The sequence below is a fragment of the Barbus barbus genome (assembly GCF_936440315.1).
Source record: "Barbus barbus genome assembly, chromosome: 32".
Taxonomy (NCBI): domain Eukaryota; kingdom Metazoa; phylum Chordata; class Actinopteri; order Cypriniformes; family Cyprinidae; genus Barbus; species Barbus barbus.
Window position 1 is genome coordinate 20,190,125 of NC_136760.1, and position 23,240 is coordinate 20,213,364.

The 23,240-nt window shown below is 36.9% G+C and overlaps 1 protein-coding gene across 6 annotated transcripts in view; it reads right to left on the minus strand.

Moving 5' to 3' along the window:
• The window catches only part of LOC306852664 (vesicle transport through interaction with t-SNAREs homolog 1A-like), a 139,840-nt gene that overhangs the window by 34,580 nt on the left and 82,020 nt on the right, over positions 1-23,240 (minus strand). For 4 of the 6 annotated variants that reach the window (XM_079389673.1, XM_079389672.1, XM_079389676.1 and 1 more), the window contains one exon: positions 18,399-18,460. In XM_079389673.1, the coding sequence (XP_079245799.1) occupies positions 18,399-18,460 (62 nt within the window). Of the gene's footprint in view, positions 1-18,387; positions 18,461-23,240 lie in introns of all 6 variants that reach the window. The other 2 variants (XM_079389677.1, XM_079389675.1) reach the window with 1 other exon arrangement.

Here is a 23,240-nt window from a genome sequence, read left to right on the forward strand (position 1 = left end):
CAACTCAGCGCCATAGCCCTGGCCTGCTCATCATCCAGGCACAGCTAGAGTGAGCCTACTGAATTGAGGAGAGACCCTGGCCCCAGAAAGACCTCACAAAGAAGCCACAACTAAACAAAACAACTCAAGACACAACGACAAGAAAGAAACGACTCAAGAGCGAAGGAACAACGTGAAATGGAACCTTGAGGATCCCTGTTACAATATACCAATGCAGGAAAACAGGAGAGCAACATTCTATAGAGTAAATAATTGAAGCCTTCAAGTGTGTAAAAGAGGCACTGATTGGTGTTGGTAAGATGGGTCAGAACTACAGTGAGGTGGGCAGAATGAAGAGAGGTGAAGGGAGCATGCTAACACTCCATCCATTGATTGATTACTGGCAGGAGACAATACGTGCCGCTCTCACTCTCTGGGTGGGAGTCCAAGGCTGGGGCATCTAGTGTGGAAAGAACCAAAATACACATTCAAGCATTACTACTTGACTAAAAGAAAGGCACACAGTAAAGGCAAAATAAGCTGAGGGAATATGCCATAGTAAGTATGATGCCCAAAGACTACAATATTACACACATATTATACATACTACACAAATACCGATAGAACGATAGAACAATAGATAGACAGACAGACAGACAGACATACAGACAGATATAATAACAGAATGATAGAACGACAGACAGACAGACAGACAGAGACAGATCGAACAATAGAATAATAGAACGACAGACAGATAGATAAACAGACAGACAGAGTTCTTTTCTGGAACAACGTGCACAATATAACCAAGAACAAGCATTTAGAAAATATATAGGATCTATTCTGATTTGACTGATGTGACAGAACATTAAGGCAGGACAAAATCTCTTTAGACTTTAGATACTCATATTACACTGTTTGTTCTTCGGATGCCTTGCATTTGCTCTTTGCTTCATGCGCTACCAAAAGCTATAATGAAAGATTTGTGAAAGGAAAGCAGTGTTTAAGATGGTTTATGTGAAGCCTAAAATGCTTGACCACAGGGCAGTTTTTAGACAGGAGTTTACGCATCCACATCTTATTAAATAAAGCTGAAGTCCACCAGCGAGGTTGGCTTAAAATGCAAACACAGAACCTCTCTGTGTCTGCCATTCATGCAAGCAAACAGTCTGGCAACAAGGCAAAAATGTCTCTGGAAAGTGCCCGCTCACATGTGTGCGATCAGGTATGTACTCAGGTCAACTGAGGTTTGGGATTTGAACCCCATCAGCAAACAGGCTGGGAAAGTGACACGGGCCTGCCAGGCCAACAGGGCTAATGTCCTGACAACCTCGTCATAACGTCTTGACAATGTTAGCCCTGGCGCCATCACCGCTGTCTCTTCCCGAGCACTGGCAAGCAGACAGGAAGCATCATCGTAACCAAACAAACAGTGAAATACACAAACGGACTGACCGGGTTACTAGAGACTTTTGGTTGGATATGCATGTGAACAAACAGAAATTTCTACTCTTCAGCCCAACGCAGCAAACACATGCATACACGCAAGCATGCACAAACACTCAGCTATGGATGGTCGTTTAAAAGAGAGAGATGCTGGCACCTGAATTGGGAAGGATATTTAATTACAGAGCTCTTGTGAATGAAGCCCATTCCTTCGAGAATGTGTGAGCGTGCGTGTCACTGGCCATGTCATCGTAATTACACTTAGCCTCTGAATTTAAGAGAGGATGGAACAGAATGTTTGTATGACCTCACTCACTGTCAACAAAATGCCGCAGTGTCCAATCCAGCTCTTACTCTGTTATTACAACCGTTAAGGAAGTTAAAACTCAGCCAAATCAGATCATATGAAGCTTACAACTTTCACATTCACTTTCACGCTGTATTTCCATGTAAGTAATTCTAACATTAGCAGAGAAAATGTGAAAATTCTGCATTCATCTCTTCCTGTCATTGTCCAAGTCAATATAAAACAACATTTTGTTCCACAAAATGTCAATGCCACTTTTCAAATCCAATTTACTTCCATAATGTAACATATTTCTGAGTGAAACGGGGTAAAAAAAGGACCGGATTTTGCCCATTGAGAATGATTGGATCTTGAAATGTGGGTGTTCCATACCAGAGTTTACAATTTCACTTCTTCAAAAACAGCTGGCACCAATTTTGTTAGGTGCTTTTGTCATTTTGTTTCTTAGTTGTTGTTGTTTTTCCCCCCAAAACTTATATTTCGCTTTAATTTTATTTTTAATTTTTGTACTTAAACTAATTTATCTCAGTTTGGGACTAAAACTTTAACTAAAACTATTGAAAACTATTGAAAAGTTTTTGTTAATTGAAATAAAGCTGAAATTAAATAACATTTAAATATTAGATGAAAAATGTAAACTACAGTTTGAAAATTTCCGTTTAAGTGAACAAAAACAATGTTTTAGAGGTGAAGAAGTAATTAAGAAGACTTTTTTGGTAATGCTTTAAAATGTTCAATGCTTAAATAAATTAATTATATTGATAAAAATACCATGCTTCATTGTTAATTAACAACGTTAAATGTAATTTAATAATGTTTGTAACACATGAACTAACGGTAAGTTGAAATGCAAAAAAAATATGTATGCAGAAATTAAGATGAATAAATGCTGTAAAAGTGTTGCTCATTTTAAGTTCATTAAAATCTAATGCGTTAGCTAATGTTAAAAAACTGAATCTTACATGCACTAATGAATCATGCACAATAAAACCAAGAACACATTTTTAAGAAAGTAAATAGGGATCATTTGGATGTCACGTTGATTTTGAGCTTATATGATTTTGCTCGTTCCAAAGTTATATTAGGAGTGAAGCTTGAGTAAATCAAGTCAATAATACTCAATCACAAAATAGCCTGGATTAAAGACAGAAGCACTTAGTAAATCCCTGTGGAGGATCTTGCAAAAGGGCCTTTTCAATTTGGGAGTTGGCGCAGATTTGGGAGAGAGGTGTGATCCAGGAAGACAGGTAGCGACAGGGTGCTGTTGACCCTGGAGGTGCAAACAAATGTGGGTGTTGCCATGGGAGGCTGCCAGCTCCAGAACGAGCGAGTAAGCTCCGCTGTCAATGTGGAGAAAGGAGGAGCGCAGTGGAGATTGAAGAGTCTAGTCTCCAGCTGGCATAAGGCCTGGTGTAGCACCAGACCCGGCCGCCTCTCCAACCCAGACACTCAGCCAAGGGCCAGCACGCACTGCCAGCTGGGAAGATACCCTACTGTGGAGCAGTGTACTCCAAACAAACAAAAGCACACAGGCTACAGACCTGTCATTAGCCTGTGCCAGCATACAGCGCCTGTAATTACAACTGTCTCAGGATCGGTACGCATCCACAGAACACTAAGACAAGTAGAAAGCAACAAGATGAGATTTTCATATACTTTATAAAGATGAATACTTCAAAGTAAAATACCTTGTGTCAGGGTTTTCTAAACTTTTCCATGCTAGAGCCCATCAACAGGTATACAGTCTAAAATTTATTAGAATTTGTTATTTATAGTTATTTTTTCAATGAAATTGTAAAATGTATTAAAGTAATTTTTTTTATTATTAATTTTAATTGGACAAAATTGATTAAAAATGACAGCAAAGACATTTAGAATTTTACTAAAGATTTCTATTTCAAATGAATATAGTTCTTTTGAACTTTCTATTCATCATCATCATAAAAAACATAAATAAATAAATACAATTATTTATTATAGTTTCCACAACTGTGATTATGTGACACTGAAGTCTGGATTAATACTTTAAAATTATAAAAATAATAGCAACCAAAAAATCAGCTTTGTCATTAAAGGAATACATTATATTTACAAATATATTCAAATAGAAAGCTGTTATTTTAAATTGTAATACTATTTCACAATATTACTGTTTTACTATAATTTTGATCAAATAAATTACTTTTCAAAAAAAAATTCAACACTGAATATAATATAATTAATACAAATGTACAATTGCATTATTGTAATTCTTAATTTGTATTATTATATAAACACAAAATATTATTATATTGTATTTTTTGTATCATATTCTTATTTTATATAAAATATTCATATTTATAAAAAATGGACATTTCATGAAATGACATTTGTCAGACATTAAAGAAAGACCTAATAAGGAACAGTAATGTTATTTTGCACATCTTTGAAAATCGTTGCCTTATGTTAGGATTTTATATCCCATAAAACTAAGCAACAACAGAAAGGCTGCAAGAATGCATTAAAAAAGACAAGTTTTATATTTCCATGCGGGCTGCAAACAAACCAAATAAAACTGGCTTTTTAGCCAGTTCCAACAGCATTTGCTATAAAGCATTAGTATCTGTGTGGACCATTTTCTCATAATCCAATAGTATTAGGAGGACATTTCTCAGCGGTCATGCCTGAACAATTTGTGGAGTAAAAAATGAGTGAGTTGTTTAGAGAGGTTACTTCAGTTCATTAGTTTAGGAGGAAAGATCCCCATGAACTATGACCTAAATATGGCATCATTGCATTACCCAGAATGCATCCGGCCCTCCCTGAGCATTCAGGATCTTCCTTTTTAAGTGCAGGGAAAAGGTCAAAATACTTTAGAGATGTATCAGCTTCCAAATCAACTTATCAAACAGGCATTTCAAAAAAATACATTAAAAAGAAGATCAACACAAAGCTGCATGAAGAAAAAACAACAACAAAAAAAAAAACAGTTACCACAGTCCATCTGAACTCAAACTGTAGACTTTTTCTTTGGTAACACTTTACAATAAGGGTATATGAATAATCATATACTAATGCTTAAATTAATATTTAATTCATCACATACTAATGATTATTAAAGGAGTTAACTAATTATGAACTAACAAAGAGCTATCCTTAACTACGACTGGAGTCATACGGATTCATGCATGAATAACAGCAGCCTTAACTACATGTTAGTACATGTTTGATAGTTAATGCATTAATTAACATTTATGGGTAAACTAAATCCAACAGCCTATTTAAGAAGGAATAAGAATACATAAAACAGACGAGATCAGTCATTAGTGTATTTAGTATTTTCTACACTTGATGAGGAGGATCAACTAATCCTTTGACACCCTATAATGTTTATGACAAAGCTGAAGATGTCAAATGCTCAAATTATGATAGAATTAAATTATTTAAATTAATTTCAAAGTCAGAGTACTTCTTATTCCTTCTTAAAAAGGCTGTTGGATTTAGTTTACCCATAAATGTTAATTAATGCATTAACTGTCAAACATGTACTAACATGTAGTTAAGGCTGCTGTTATTCATGCATGAATCCGTATGACTCCAGTCGTAGTTAAGGATAGCTCTTTGTTAGTTCATAATTAGTTAACTCCTTTAATAATCATTAGTATGTGATGAATTAAGTATTAATTTAGGCATTAGTAAATGATTATTCATGTACCCTTATTGTAAAGTGTTCCCCTTTTTTTTTTTACATAACTAATCCCTGACCTATCATGTGCACTTCCTGCAAGTAAAAAATGACTACGGGGACGTCAAACTGCATAAGTCGTTCAAACCGAACATCAGTAGTACAGTAGTACAAGCTGAAACGACACACTCCACGTCCCCGTCAACACACTGCCTCGTAGAGATGTTGAAAGCAACCTTGCTTTAGTTCTGCCAAAGACAAAAAGACAGCTTTTGGAGACAAAGATAACCCGTAAGAGCCATACGCTGTCAGTCAAAGACAGTGAAGCCTTTTTTAAAGCTGCCATTAGGTAATTATGCAACAAAAGACGAACAACAGCCTTAATGAGCGTATGAGGTGAGCCATAAAGTCCTTACATGCCTCAGGGCCTTCAGCGTGAGCTCTCTCGCTCTCTCCAAAACAAAACACACGCATACAAACATTCATACGCTAAACCTGTCACCCACTGACACTGAGATTTTTATCAATTCGCTTATTAATTTAAACACAAACACATTAATTGGACCAGTGAAGGAAGGCGGGGAGGAGGGAGGGGGTCTGGAAGAGAAAAATGAAAGACAAAAAAAACACAAAGAAGTCTGAAAGCTTATGCAGGGTTGAAATGAAGTATATGCATATGTAGCAGCTACACCTCTTTCTCTAGGAGACAGAATGTGAAGAGTCACTAGCCCTGCTTGTTCACCTTTGCCTTGACATCTTCCTATTGTTCATTTCAAAAACAATAAAGGCACAGGATGCCGCGGTGCCAGGGGAGTTTTGTCCGATTTGAGAGACAGTGTCTGCTCAACAAACTGGATGAGAAAATAACCAACAGTTCAAAAATTTAAATAATTTTATAACAAAATTAAAAATCTTTCCATCCATCCATCCATCCATCTATCTATCTGTCTGTCTATCCGTCTATACATCTATCTATCGTTCTATCTATTTGTCTGTCTATCTACACACACACACACACACACACACACACACACATTTATATATATATATATATATATATATATATATATATATATATATATATATATATTCACAGTGTGTATAGACAATTATAATATGACAATTATTTTTACTTATTTTGTGAACACAAATGAAATTGTAGTGTGTGTGTATATAATACATACAGCAACATATACACTATATGTAATTATTATACATTATTATATTATGTATAATAAATCATTTTGGTCACACTTTATATTAGGTGGCCTTAACTACTATGTACTTACATCAAAAAATAAGTACAATGTACTTATTGTGGTCATTGTACTGCAAAACACTTTTGCTGCTATTGAGGTGGGATACGGGTAAGTTTAGGGACAGGTTTGGTGGTATGGGTAGGTTTAAGTGTAAGGGATGGGTCAACAGTGTAATTATAAATGTAATTACAGAAATTAATTACAGATGTAAATACATACAGTATAGGTATTTTTTAAAATATAAGTACAATGTAAAAACAAGTATGTACACAATAAGTGCATTGATCAAATAATTAATTTAAATGCAAGTACATAGTAGTTAAGGCCACCTAATATAAAGTGGGACCATAATTTTTGTCTTCAGAAGAACAGAAAGGGAACGCATCCTTACTTTTAACAAAATTTTTACCTCGTTTAATTCTTGACTTTTGAATATAATTTGACTACAATGGCCGCAATGATGGTTCTTCTGAAGGCCAATTTAGAGGAAATGCATAAATAGAGATATAAATTCAATACAATTTTTTTAAGGCTGAAAAATCTAGAGATCCAGGCAAAAGGTATGACATGCCATACATATACCATGCATATACACCATATGCATATAACAACATGATATGGTCCAACTCCTCAAAAATGTCCTGTCTTCTACAGTTGCTATTAAGCATTATGATGGGCTTTCAAAAAATCAGAGGGGAGAGAGAGAGAGACAAACACCAAGAGAGAAAGGATAGTGATACAATATCTTTGTAATGTCTTAATTGCCTCATTACTTTACATCTTGATGGATGCTCTAATTCACTCCAAAACACTGAATGGGTCTACTGTGAATTACTTACCTCAATAAACATAAACAAATTTAAAATAAACTACCTTTTCAGTTTCACTAGACCAGACAGAAAATATGCTCACTCTTTCCACGTATTAGAGCAGAAAACACAACAGAGGGCAAAAAACTTGGTCATCATGATGAATACCTTCCTGGTTGTCAATCAAAAAGTTCCCAAGGAAGTTTTTATTGAAGGTAGGTAGGTGATGTCTGTCTCCTTCACCGCAGGACAATCACAGGGCCCTGTGCAGCGACAGCAGCCCGACACCAGATCAAACGCCACCCTGCCCTTGGAATGACACTGCAGCCACTTCAAGGGGGGACGTAGTCACTGATCTCAGAACAGCGCGGCTAACACCCTGACGAGCGATACCTTTACGAGGTCGGAAACGACAGAGGAGGAGAAGCCCGTCACTCCAATGTCATACACAGTGACTCCACCGAGTTTAATAATTGGAAAAGTGGAAAAGGTCGGCTGACATAAAGGTGTAGAAGGCAGGATCTTTTCAAGGGTAAAATACCAATTGCTCTGAAGCATTCAGTCATCACAGCATCATAAAAAATATGATAACCATTACTGTTGTATTACTTATACAGCCATGGTTATCTATGTATATATTTCCATTTCGCCCCAGCCCCTCTGTGCACGCCACTGTTTATATATACACACACATATACAAAATATATACAAAAGACTGACTCCTGTCCTATACTGTTATTTCCTTCTCTAAAATGGAGGCTAAATAGATGCTGCTAGTATAATGGAGAGGACGTATCAATGTGCGCTTATCTCTCTTTCAGACTGATGTACCCCGAATGTAAGAACTCATCACTTAGCATGTCAGCCCTGAGTTTGTTTGCAGCCCAAACATGTGTGTGCTTTCCAAAGCAGGCAATCAGCACACACTAATAGGAGTGGGAAAGACACACAGTTTAAGTGTCACTGTTACCCATGATGCTCTCAGCAGTGGGTAATGAGGCTGAGGTGTGTGTGTGCCACAGGGGTTTATCCAGAGGCCTGTCAACTTCCCGGCAGCCTGCTGCACATACACATTCACACACTCTTCATTTAGATGCTCATGAAACTTTACAGCTTTACACATTGACGGTATACACACAAATACACACACACTATGGAGCCATCAGTACTCATTATCGAATATAAAAGTAGCACGAACAACATGCAGAGAGACTCTCTACCCATGAAACTTGCTCATTTGAATCACTGTTTTAAAACGAAAACATAAATCTGATGCATGATACTGATGTTGTGACCAATAAAAACCAATTAGTGGTCAACTGATGCAATGACAAGGTTGATAAATACTACAATACTATGGTATTTTAAATCAATTATATATACAGTAGTTCTTTATCTAGAACTGTATCTAGACTTGCACTGTATATACACAACCATTCAAAGGTTTGTGGTAAGAATTCATTTTCTTTCTTTTTTGGGAAGAAGTTAAGGTTTTTATTCATGAAGAATGCATTTTGATTTAAAAGTAACATTAAAAATAACAGATATTTATAATGTTAAAAAAAGATTGCTGTTTTTTTTATGTTATTTTAAACTTTTGATTCATTAAAGAATCCTGAAAAAAGTATCAGTTTCCATACAAATGTTACACATCAACACTGCGTTCAACATTGATAACAAAAAAATCTTGAGCACAAAATCAGTATATTACTTCAGAATGATTTCTGACAATGGAATAATGGAACACTGGAATAATGGCTGCAATAATCTTTTAAATTTATATATACTAATTTTTAAATGTATGTATATATATATATATATATATATATATATATATATATATATATATATATATATATATATATATATATACACACACATATACATATATTCATTTATTATTAAATTTAATTAATTGAACTAATTATTTCATGTTTGTACATTCAGGCGCTGAAAAACTCATATCACTTAAACATAGGCTAAAATGTATGTTTGGAGGGGTCAGTTACCTTGTTTGACAGAAACAGGAATGTCTTAAAAAGGGTCAGAGGTGAAAAGTGCATTGATATATATATTGATATTTTATATTTATACATATACACACACCTTCACACAGTGACATTTGACTAGCTAAGACTATGTTAGTTCCAGACACCTGAACTGAAATGTTGTGACACACAAGATGCTCAGAGCATCTGGTGTCCAAAATAAACCTGACACGCAGCATTCCTGAAGGGTACAAAACACCCCAGCGTCTAAAAAGCCTGAGCCAAAGCTGTGACCAGGAGAGAAAAAAGATACTCAGTTACAGTAGTAAATCTTGCAGATGCGCGTCATCACGCTCCATGACACACATATGCACACTTATCAATGCCACTTCACTTTAATTCAGTTGTGCCACTCCATAACTGAGTGGATGTAACAAGCAAATTTTAAAGAATACAAACATGTTGTAACTGAACATGGTTTTGCTAACTTTTTACCACAACCATATGCGAAAAAAAACATCCACTTAAGACAAAACATCATTGAGGTTAAAAGTTTCAATTTATCTCAAAAATGTACAGAGGAGTACAAATCTGCGCTTTGTGTAGCTAATCAAGTTCTTCCATAAAGGACTCAGTGGATTATTTCTTTACGGACATCAATTTGCACATGGGGCATTGGTCATGTGGAGGAGAAATGGGATCTCCCCAAACTGTTGCCAAAAAACTTCAAGCACAAAATTCTCTTGAATGCCATTACACGCAGCTGCTTTACCATCTTTACTGGAATTAAGAAGCCTAGCAAACTCTAAAAACAACCCCACATGACTATAGCACCAAACACCTGGTTCTCAAACAGGTAGCGTTCTCGTAGCATCAGCCAAACCAACATTCATGGTGGTGAAACATGGTTTCCAGAGGCAGCGTGATTCCTACCACTCCAGCGACGACAAATGTAGAACACGGCGTTCTCCACAGCTGCTCGGAAAGGAAATCAGAGAAATGCTGGGAAACGAGAACCCACGGGGAGGGGCCTGCTGCCCTGGAGACAGTGACCGCTGGAAAGGGCTCCAAGCTCGGAAATTTGGCTGTGAAGGGGGAAATGGCTGATCACAGAATCAAAAGAGCAAAAAATCTGACGGTAACTAAAGACAATAACTACACACCAAAGTACGACGACATTCTGTTTATTATAAGCACATGCAGCAGTTATGTCATCGGCTGCTTTAAATGCGCAAGCTATTTAAAGAAACAGTTCACCCAAAAATTAACATTTAGCAGAGTTTATTTCTTCATCGGAACAGATTTGAAGAAATTTAGCAATGCTCACCAATGGATCTTCTGCAGTGAATGGGTGCCGTCAGAATGAGAGTTCAAACAGCTGATAAAAACCATCATGATCCACAAGTAATCCATACGACTCCATCAATTAACATCTTGTGAAGTGAAAATTTGAGTGATTCCCCTATCCATTTATGCTTTCTCCAGTGTAAAATTTTGAATCAGGACAGAAATATGCAACACAAATCAAGTGTCGTTTCTAATCGAAAACAGTAACCAGACATTACAGTTTAACGTGGGGAAATATGAATTTGCTTCTTTACAAACACGCAGTTTTCACTTCACAAGACATGGAGTCATGTTTATTACTTCTGGATTACCGTGATGTTTTTATCAGCTGTTTGGACTCTCATTCTCATGGCACCCATTCACTGCAGAGGATCCATTTTTGAGTAAATGATGCCACTTTTCCAAATCTGTTTCAACAAAGAAACACACTGTCATTATAATAATGTCATTATCAGTATAGATGTGATCTGGATGTCCTATTCTCATAATTAGAATTACTATTGAAACTTCATAGTTATTATAGTTATCGTCCTTGATGTGAACGTCTCTTAAAGTAGAGAAAGAATACCAGTACTTCTTATAAAGGTTAGTTTGGAGAGGCATACACACATCACCCGTACAATTGGTAAATTTAGAGTAAAATTACGACTTTACTTTTCAACAAGCTTTGTTCTTCCTTCAGCCTATATCAGCCGTTCATTAAGAGTTTGACAGCAGACCTTGATGTCAAAGAATTTCATACTTGCGCAAAACTATACGGCGAACTGCGTGTAGGAGTTTGTTTGCAAGGATGGGAGTGAATGTGTGGGAGAAAGAGAGCCGTGCCCCCGTCACTTCTCCACCCTGCTCCCTTGGCTCCAGCATCTTAACGAGGCTTTTCCCCTTGCTTTGCAGAACGAGGGAGAAGCCAAATAAATAAAAGAATAAAAGGCAAGCGAGAAGTGGGAAAACACACACTGAACTATAATTTGTTATATCTTTCAGCTCCAATTAAAAATAATATCAAATCTTTTTGTTCAACTTCATAACAAGACTTCAAGAGGGCCCCCAAGACTCTTTCTATTTGCATCCCTCAACAGCCCACTGGTGCTCCTGAATCACATTAATTATATGACCTACATAGCACGTCATTAATATTCCAAGCTGGGAGAGGAACTGGGAGCCAATACGGTGGAAGTCTAAATTTGGAGATCTTCAGGACATCAGAGCTCCCGCTTTTCTAGGGTTTGCGCTTTGATCTCCTCCCTCTTGACATTGTTTGCAAATGTCTGTTTAATGGGACTGGCAAACACCAGAATACAGCCACAGTCGTTGTTTTTTTTTTTCGCTCTCTCGTCGCCCCCCCTCCCTTCTTTCTCGTCTGCTATCATGCCGCGCCGATGACGACTCTCGGAACATCGAAACAAAGGGAGATGGAGAGGAAAATCAAGGAAGAGAGAGAGGTGACAGTGTGGCTCACCTCTCACAATACCACGTCTACTGATCTAATCGCTGCTGGGATCAGAGCGCTTAGTGACAGAGAAGTGTTACAGCTGTTCGGGATGTACAAAGTCAGAGCTACTCTGCTTCACACGTAATGCTTTATGAATATGAATATTTCATAAAGGGGGGGGGGGGGGTGTAAGGCGCTCCTGTTGTTTGTGCATTAACGCACAATACCCGAGGTAAGTGTGCGTATTCGCACCCAGAGACGCAGAGGACCTGATGTCTTAATCAGTGTCCAGCTGTACTGTGGGCTTCTTCAGAAGATCGAGGCCTGGATCCTCTAAGCTGGGCCATGAATATGGAGCTGTTCTGCGGTGCGGGGCTTGGTTATGTTTTCTGTCTGATATGTCTGCCCCATTCCCATTTCAAAGGGAGGTCCACCCAGGGGTTTGACTTTTTGATCTGCCTGGCGACTGACTCGACCACCTGCATGCGGTATCAGGCCCCTGGTCTCCGTGGAAGGCCGGGAAGGCTGAGCAGGAGCTCTGTGCTGGGCACTGATCCCATCACTACCCTTCCTTCTCTCTTGCTCTCTCGCTCTCCGTCAACATCAGCAGGAGGCCTTTCACCATACTCTAGTTCTGAAGCCATAAGGACACCATCACGGCCATGTTGAGGGTAAAGGCCCTTTCACACCAAGTCTGCACAAAAATATGATAAAACAAAACAATGGACCTCTTTACACCTGGCCTTAACCTGCATTTTAAAGAGCTGTCATCATTTACTCACCCTAATATCATCTCAAACCTATAAAACTTTATATCCGCTGAACATAGAAGAAGATGTGTTGAGAAATTTCTCAGTTTTTTGTGTGTGTGTGTGGGGGTTATGGGCTTATCAACATTCTGTAAAATATCTTCTTACGTCCCATAGAACAAAGTAAGTCATAGTGGTAGGAAATTAAGGGAAGGCGAGTAAATGGTGGCATAATTGTAAATTTTTGGGTGAACTATCCCGATTACACCTAAAAACATTAAAACCCAGGTTTAAACACACCCAAGATGCATTGCAGACGGACAGAAGATACTGAGCTCTTGTAATTTGTTGTTTCAATTTATTCAACAATATCTGATTATTCAACAAATGAGTTCACTGGATTATACATGGAAATCTCATTTTTGTCTCATTTCTCTCCCAAAACTAGTGATTTAATGGTGTGTTCACATCAAAAGCGAAGCAAATATTTGCATCGCATTACTCGCTCTAGATTACTTGCGGAATGTTTTTCACCTTAGTCAAATGAATAAAAATATAAAAACAATAAAAATCCATTTTCTAGTACAACCGGATGTGTCAAATCAAAAGTGCCAGTAAGCTCTTTACTGATAGGTTTGCATAATAATGTTGTACGAATTTTCTGCTCAAGTTGAAATTTTTCACCTTGCACGGAAGACACTATTGAGGCGACCATTGTGTCGCCCGGCACAAATTCTCTATTCGCGTCTTTCCATTGACTTTGTATGTAATCTACTCACACAAATAATTAAATGAGCTTTTGGTGTGCGCACGCCATAAAACTTTGGGAAATGAAATGCATGAAATCATGGAAAGCATTTTAAATGACCTGTCAGTGCTTTTAAAATTTGATTAAAGTTGGAAATATTTGAGTTAACAACTTTTAATGTAATATGTCAGTGATTACTTGATTTTTTTTGTGATTTAATATTGTCTGATTTGCATTTTGCGTGCATTTATTGCCCGATGTAAAGGGCCACTCTTGTTTATTCACATTAGGCTGTGTTTACAGGGTCAAAAATGAGTTAGCCTTATGTCATTTCAAACCTGTATGATTGTCTTTCTTCTGTGGATCGCAAAATTGGATATTTTAAAGAATGTTGGTGTCCAAACAACAAACAATGGAACCCTTTTGAATTTTATTGTATTTTCAATATATCAGAAGAAAGTCATACAGCTTTGTAAAAAAATAAGGGTGAGTAAATAATGACAGAAAGTTCTTTTTTGGGTGAACTATAACTTTAAAACAACAATATAGGCATGGACCCAGTGCAGTAACAGTCAGCACTAGAAAGGACCTGTTTTCAGTTTCAAGCCTTGTTAATACATCTAACTCTTTTGCGAAACAAATCTACCAAACTACTTCGAACTGCAAGTTTGTATGTCTAAGAACTTCTAGTGCAAGGTCACATTGCTCACGCTGCTTCAGCCCTCCTCCAAGGCTGCTTTGAAGGCTCGATTGAGTCCAGTAACTTGTGTATTAAACAATCCGTCATCAAGGCAAATGTTTTAATTGGTATGATTATTCTTTAATAATATTATGATTTCTTTAAGCAGGCATCGCTATTAAAAGTTAATGAGATGACTATGGCCATGACAATATAATTAAAACCCTCAGGAGTTTCTGAAGCTGGCCATTAATAATTTAGAGCGAGCTGGAGCACGAGACGGCCCAGCTCAGTAGTCTGCTCAGGGACAGAGAGAACGAGAGGACCGGGAGAGTCATGATGTGAGTTTACTTTGATTAAGGGCTGAATTACCAGACTATCAGAGATGTGTCACTGTTAAATCCCACTGTTAAAAACCTTTTGGGATACACATCTCTTATTTGATACCAGTGTATTATAAACAGATTAGTTTGAACTCTGTAAAGTTGGGGATGAAAACAGGAGCTGTGCTCAAAATGCACGTAGTGTCCTCGGAGCGGAAGTATCACAGAGTACACATATTTGGAGTCATCCTCACCCACACAGTGCTCTCCACTTAGGGTAAACATCTGGTGCGGCGCGGGTCTCTCTGTCTCCATCTTACAACAATATTTATCGCAGCGGGCTAATGCTCGGTCTTCAAATCACAGCTGAGAGCCTGTGAACCTCACCATGACAAACACAACCTGGAGTAAGTGAGTGAGCGTATAAAGGCCAACACAGATAATCAGGTTACATAGCGCCGCGGGGAGTCAAGTTCACCTCGCTTTCATTTGAATTACCCTCACATCTGTACCCAGCACAAGCAAAGAATTAAATCATACTGTACAGCCATTTGAGAAAAATACAAAGCCAAAAGCCCTTTGACCCCGAGAAAAGACAATGCAGATTTTTAAAAAGCAGATTCTAACATTTTCTCAAGAAAATGAGTGATGCTTGTTCAAAACTTGTCGCTGTAAATTTTTTATCCCTCTTCCTCAATGCTTAATAAAAAAAATGTAGCACATTACTGTGTTCACTTGTCCTTAATGAAAATAAAGATTATTATTATTATTATTTTATAAAAAGTTTCTCTTAAACAGTTAGTGTTATGCAACTTGCTAACTGATGGATAACTAAAAACAAAGAAATGGAAATGTTTAATATGATCATATTAGCTTCTGTTTTCAATTAATCTAAATGAAAATATGTAAATTATGTCATTATAATATGTAATTATTTTCACAATCAAGAATATATACAATGTAAAGTGATTTTCCAAGTGATTTCCAATCAGGCACCAAATTAAGTACCTATAAAAAAATTAAAGGAGATATGATCTTACATAACTCCAACATGATTTTAGGGTGATTGCTAAGTGGTTGCTAAGGTTCAGGATGGTTGCTAGGGGGATACTCACTGGCCCAAGTTTAAAGGCTGCCCCCGGAAGTCTCTATGATATTCTTTCAGTGTAACTCTTTGGGATTCTTTTGTTGTTTTATCATCAGCCAAGTAAAAGTCTGAGGTATGATCACTAAGAAAATTAATATTACATCTTTCAACAATCCTCATTATTTGAGGTATCTTGCCACAGGACAAGATACACAGCCAAATGTAATACTTAGGGTTAGGGGCAGTGTTGTTCTTGTTAACTAAAAATAAATCTAATAATTATTCAAAATGATTAACAATAAACAAAAGCTGAAAAAATATTTATACTAGATGAGAAAAAATCTAAAATTTCTAAAGCTAAGACTGAAATAAACACATTAAAGCTAAACAGAAATAGAAAATAAATAAATGCAAATAGAAAACAACTAATAAAAATAAACTAAACTTCAAATACATTTTTAAAATATTAATAAAACACTATTAACAGCATAATATAACACTGGTTAGGGGCTAAAAACAAAATGAGTAATATGCGGTGTAGTAATAGTAATATTAAGCTATTAATCAAATGTCCAAAGATTAAGCAAGCATGCATTTAAATAAAAGCCAGGAAATTTTATGAAACACAAAAATCACAAAAAAAAAAAAAAAAAAATGTAAACCAACATCTATTTGTTATCTTTGCTACTTTTCTGTTGCAAATGGATGCAACACAGATTTAATATGTATGTAGGAAAGCTTTATTTGCACTTTTTCAAATAGAAAGGCAAAAACAAGTTAGGAAAAGAGATCTAGAGAAAGAGAGAGAGAAGGCCTTTACTAGGCAGACAGGAAGAACGGGGGGTGCGGTGGGCCTTCATGCAGAAAGGCAGTGGGCTGAAGGGAGACGGCGCGCGTGGAAAAGCTCATAAATCCTGATTTGAGGCGGCCTCACTGCAGCACTACATTGCTTAAATGCTACGTCTGATTTAGTCTTCCCATTAGGTGACAGCTGAACTTTAACATTAATATGATAATATTGAAATAAGTGTGTGTTATTTACTTAGCAGCGGGGCGGGATGGAATAAGGGAGAGACAGAGGGAGGAAGGAAGGAAAGGAGGATGATGAATGATTTCTGGATAGCTTCTGTGACACCCGGCGGCCGTGGCCCCTCTAATGAGACTTGACAAAATGGAGACATATGCAGAAATATTGGTTACAGTCTGTGTCCTCGGCATCTTGCTCTCTCTCTGTGTGTGTCTCCTCCTGTCCCTCTCGCTCGCCTCACACGTCCTGATTGTCTACGACCACTGAAGCATCTATTTCAATTGGCACTTCCTTCCTGGCCCCGGGGTTTTAAATTTAGCTGGTGTCATTTACATATTACTCTTAATCAAAAAAAGAAAAAAAGAAACAAAACCTTGTCGTCATGGTTCAGGAAAGGGCGCAAAGGCACTTTATAAAACGGAGATGTGACAGACGTTAAACTGAATTGTGCTTGTGTGTGAAGGAGAGAGATATGAGGCTGGTGGAGAAAACAGCAGTAAGTGGAATCAAGAGAGAGAGAGGCTGTGCATTTCTTCAGTTATCTCACATCTACCATACAGGGAAAAAAGCCAATATCTCATCAGCCTGCTGATATGAATGATGAGTTCTGCTGTTTAAAGCCGATACTACATAGAGACAGAATAGTGGGAGGGACACTAGATCTACTTTAGGGCAGAAGAGTGTTGAAAAACAAAAACAAATGCATGATGACTAGGCCCACATGAAATCTGTGCCTGCAGATGCCAGAACTCTGAATACGAATATGCGTGATTTATTAAATTATACTGATAAATATTGATGTGAAAAAAACCCCAAATAGTATACACACACTATAAGTAACATATATACATACACTAACATTCAAATGTGTAAGATTTGAGTAAAAATAAATATACACTTTTATTCAGCAAAGACGTATAAATTAAAAGTATCGGTAACAATTTGTACAATGTTACAAAAGATCTATTAAAAATTTGCTTTGCTTTGAATACATTACATTTTAAAATAAATAATTTTGCATATTGTAATAACATTTCACAATATTGCCATTTTTACTGTATGTTTAATCAAATAAAGCTTTCTTGTGCAAAAAAAAAAAAAAATCCTACAGACCCCAACCCTTTGAATGGTAATGTTTTATATATAATATATTATATTTATTATATATATTATATTATATTATATATTACATAGTTTTGAAGGATCATCATTTAAAAAAATTAAATTAAAAATAAATAATATAGTGAATTTAAAAACCTTTATAAAAATAAAAAAAAGTGTAAAATATGCTTATTAATAAACTATAAATAAAATTAAGTAATACTTTTAAATAGATATTAAAGAGTGCACAACTCAGTGTAAAGCATTAGAAAGGCCAATGAGTGTTTCTTAAAGGAACCCTATAGTTTAAAACCAGAATTCCACACATTTTCCTCCATAATAATCATAACAATAAGTGTATACTTTTGTGAGTTCATGCAGTGGATGGGTATGGGGCCGCTGTCAAACACATCCACAGAGAGGTAGCAGGAACGGTCCCTACCTTCCTCTTACCTTCTCAGCATGCCGGTCAGGATCCGAGAGCTCTTGCCCAAGTTAGCGTCCGTCTCTCTCAGCTGTGGAGAAAAAGAGAAGACAGAATCTCCACGTTAGAGGTCATATAAAATTTGTTCTATAAAAATAGGCTTAGAATGTCTACAGACTTCAGTCAGAGACACTGAGAACTGGATTAATGGCTGCTGAAGTTTCAGCTTTGCCATCACAAGAATAAATTACATTTTTAAAACCAATTCAAACATCTATTTTTAATAAATGTAATATTATAAACTGTAATAATTTTTCACAATATTACTGTTTTTACTGTATTTTTGGTCAAATAAATGCAGCCTTGGTAAGCATAAGAGACTTTTTAATACTTAAATTGAATTATTCAAAAACTTTTGACTGGTAGTGCATGTTTTACATTCAATATATGTCTCACGTAGGGGGACACATAAGTAAAAGCTATCCATCTGGAGATGTGTGTGTAAATGTGTATGTGTGTGTGTTGTGTGTTTAGGAATGCTGACATTGCTATGGAATTGAAGCCAGAGCTCTGGCAGCCGTCAGATACGCGATTCTGGCTGGCCTCCATGAGAAAGCCTCCTTCTCTGTCCTCACAGTCAGCAGGGACATGTCCATGTGCATGTGTGTGTGTGTGTATTTGTGTGTGTGTGTGTGTGTTAGTGGGCAGGCTCAGGGACAGATGTGGTTTTAGGCGGGTTTGGGTTCTGGCACCACCAACAGCCCAAGATCTGCCTGATGTCTCTCTCAGCGATGGATCTGTCCCATGAGAGCTCCCTCTGCTTTTCCCAAAATCCCTCTCGCTTTCTCTCTCAGGTCAGAGTTGTGCCAACACGAAAACACATGGCGGAGCTCTATGTGAATTAGGAACCCAAAACAAGAGCCACAACAAAAGAGATTACCAGTACAGCAGATCTAGAACAGAGTCCAATTACAGGCTAGTAAAGGGTCTTGGTAAGATGATTCCAAGTAGCTCGGTTCAATGCCTGAATTTCACTGAATAGAGTGAAAAGAGCTAGAGTCACGCAGGTCTAAACCTAAGTAAAGAAAACTACAATGAACAACAATCATAGCATAACCCGAAACAAGAATATTACCCATTTAAAAAAGATATTACAAGCCAAAGTTTTTTGACTTTATGAAGTTTGGACACTGATCTTTTGTTCTCAAATTGATATTTATATAACAGGAAAAAGTGATGCAGAAATATTCTGACAAATTATTTTATTTTATTTAATTTACATATTTCGGTCTGTTTTGAAACATTGCCTTGTCAAAGCTAACCCAGCCAGGGAGATCAAAGAAAAGTCTATGACTATGAAAACTGAAAACGACCAAAAATTTATGTGATTTTTAATTTAAACGAAAATTGAATAATGCCAAAAACATCAGAATTGGATTTCTAACCATCTTGGCATGTTGACAGAAATGCTGCTTTGACCTAATTTTGGTTCTTTTTGAAATGTTACATTATGAATCAAATGCAACACTGAAACAATTTAGTCTCAGTTAGAAACTAAAGTAGCTAAAGTATGTGGGATTTTTTTCTAGTGATCGACCGATATTGATTTTTTATAACCGATACCTATACCAATTATTTGCATGTTTATGTGCCCGAGCCGATATTTATTTACTGTTATAAAGTAAATAAATGACTGTGTGAAGTAAGTCCATAGTTCACTTTGGTTTTTCCTCCTTTCAGTCATCTTAACAAAAAATGTTTTGAGAATTAGCAGTCTTTCATGCAGGGCTCTAGACTCATTCTTCCCACTGATCTCAACTTTCTCAGTTGGTCGCAGGAGCACATAATTTGGTTGCAATTTGTTTTTGCACATTTGAACATTTGATTAATCAATGCATGCTGATGAACTTTTATCATAGTTTATAGTTATATGGTAACGAAAGTGTTCAACATTCAACTCGTTCTTTTTCATCGGTATTATTTGTGATTTGAATTTTGTGAACAGGAATTCCTTTTTTCGTGCGCTTTCACTTTCAAATTCGCGATCTTGGTGTCACATTTTACAAGAAAAGATAATTGTCTGTTTTGCTTATATCTATACACCTTTAACTTTTTAAGACTAAAACAAAAGATGGATTCATTGTTATTCTTAATTAAAAAGCACAACAACAATAAAACAGACGTTGACAATGACAAACTAGCTTATATAACATTTATTAACAAAAACGAATAAGACGAGGCATGGCATAGGACACATCACATGCTGTACTATATACCGAGTATATTACAGAATGTTTAGCAAACTCTGAGGAAGCAAATAAATATTAATTTTTTTTTTTTTTTAATTAAGGAAAGCCTCCATAGCATAACATGAGGTAAACAGCAAAGATAACAAGCTTCTCAAAACGAAAACAAAAAGAAAAGTAAAACTAAACTGGCTGTCGCTGACAGGACTTGTATGTTTTTTCTACAAGAATACCACCATGTTCACCTTCTCTGGTTTAAGAAGCGGTCTTTTACTTTAGTTTGAAAACAAAATCCTCCGTTGCGCTCCGTCCACGACGTGCACCTTTGCGCTCGTGCTGACGTGGCGAGTATAAACCAGGCTCTACCCACGAAGCGCTCGTGCTGAAAGCACCTCTCTTCACGTGATCAGTGAAATCTGACTCCTGCTATAATGTGCTGCGGCTGGCAGCGCGCGCTGTATGAAGCAGACGCTTTGGAGCAGGGCAGACCAGGCACTCGTACAAATGCGACCACGTCAAATTTTAACTCGCAAAAAATTACCATTTTGGTCGCAGTCTAGAGCCCTGTCATGTTACATTTAATCTTCGTATTACAAAAATAAAAAACATTTTATTTATAAAAAGCTTTAGCAGCAACACTAATATTAGCAGTAAGCAAAATAAACGTAGAATGTCTAATGTTTTCAAATGGAGAAAATAAATAAAGGACAGGGGTCATATCAACTTCATTTTTAACTACAGTTTTAGTAGGTTTATAAGCTGTTTAATAGGCTAAAGAGTGAAGAATAATTCACTGGATAATGTTCATTCACGGAATAATATTCTCTGGAATATTGTAATATAACAAGCATTGTATTTTATTGCATTTCTCAACTGGCATGCTCTAAATTATGCTGCTGACAGCGCGGTTATAGGCTACTCAAACTGCGATCGATTGCAGAGAATTCCCATAGAGTTGTATTAATTTAGATGTTTATAAACGAAATAATGGTTATATAGTAAGTGTTAATACAATTTAGGGTGCTTCAAAAAAGTGAATCTTGTTAAAAGTTACATGCGGTGGCTGAGCTGAGCATTTCTTGAGCATCAACCGCTGAGTGAACTGCAATATGAAAGCGGCTTCACGAGACTAATGATGAGCATATAGACAACAGAGAGAGAATTACATTCAATGCTTTTCTTTCCAACATGCAATCATTCATGGCTGTATTATTTAATTAATGCAAAGTTACTTCTTTATTTGGAGAGGACTTGACGGATTATCTACGTGACTCCGACTTCACGAGACTAATAGACCACAGAGAGAATTAAATTCAATGCTTTTATTTCCAACATGTGCTAATTCATGGCTGTGTTATTTCAGGCAAAGTTATATCTTTATAGGGACAGGGCTTGACAGAGTATCTTATTTATCATATTTCTTAGAGCCAAGTTGCATAAACTATATATCAGGCATTTATGTAATACATCTAATTTGTGCATTAATGACTGTAATATTAAATAGTTTACTAACTTCAGCAAATCAAGTACCTGCACGCCATTGTTGTCTCGTCTCCCCTCAGATGCGCTGCAATTGCGATCCTGCGCGCAATTCTCAAAACGTCTACAAGATGGCGGTGTTTATCGGTGAATCCGATATTACAAACCCGATATCCGAGTATGGAAAAAAGCTTCCATTCGGTAAATCGATATATCGGTCGATCTCTAATTTTTTCCCGCTTCTTTTAATGTGTATCATGCAAAAAACATCCAACTTGGACATCCAACCATCTAGACATTCAGAAATACCAAAAAAAAGCATACTGCCCAATAAGGCAGCAGTGACTTTTGCAGGACAAAATGCATCGCAGTAACAATTTAGTCCCCATTTCAGAACCAAAAGAAACCAAATTACGAATTAAAAACATACTTAAGTCCATTGGATTTTCCACTCATTTTAACGTCATTCAAAAAACACTACCCTGAACATTTGGAATCATGACAGCACTATTTACTCAAGACATGCAGGATAAGTTATTTGTCAAAGTTAGAGGCTTGCTCATATACACTGAGGATGAGCAACAGTAATAGTGGTCCTTGCAAGGCACTACGTCTCTCTTTGTGTTTGTGTGCGTCTGTTTGAAAGAGCCTGAGTGAACTGATTGTTAAGAGACACTCCAAAAACTCTTTCATCTGCCGTTTCCTTCGCTCAAAAAGCAGTTTATTGCTCTTTCCATCTAATGTCTTCTTATCATGCTTTCTTTTCTCCTCTCCATTTCTCCTGCCTGGCAAAATGTCTTTAAAGTGTGAGGGCCAGTTGGGGCTCCAGGGAAGGAGATCTATTCTCCATAGACAGCAGACCTTTGAAAGGAAATGTTTTATTTCCTTTGAAATGAGCTGCCTGCCCAACTGCCATGTTGTGATCTTTAAGCATCCTTCATAAGAAGCCATCAGAGAGGCCCCTGACTGAGCTCTCTATACCTGCCTTCTAGAAAGAAAGAGAGGGTGAGAGAGAAAGAGAGAGAGAGGTAAGACTATGACAGCGGACACGACAGGGACAAACAAAATAGGTGGGACAGACTGAGATATGGAAAGGTAAAAACGATTACACATGCAGAGGATAAAGTAACAAATAAAGGTTGAAGT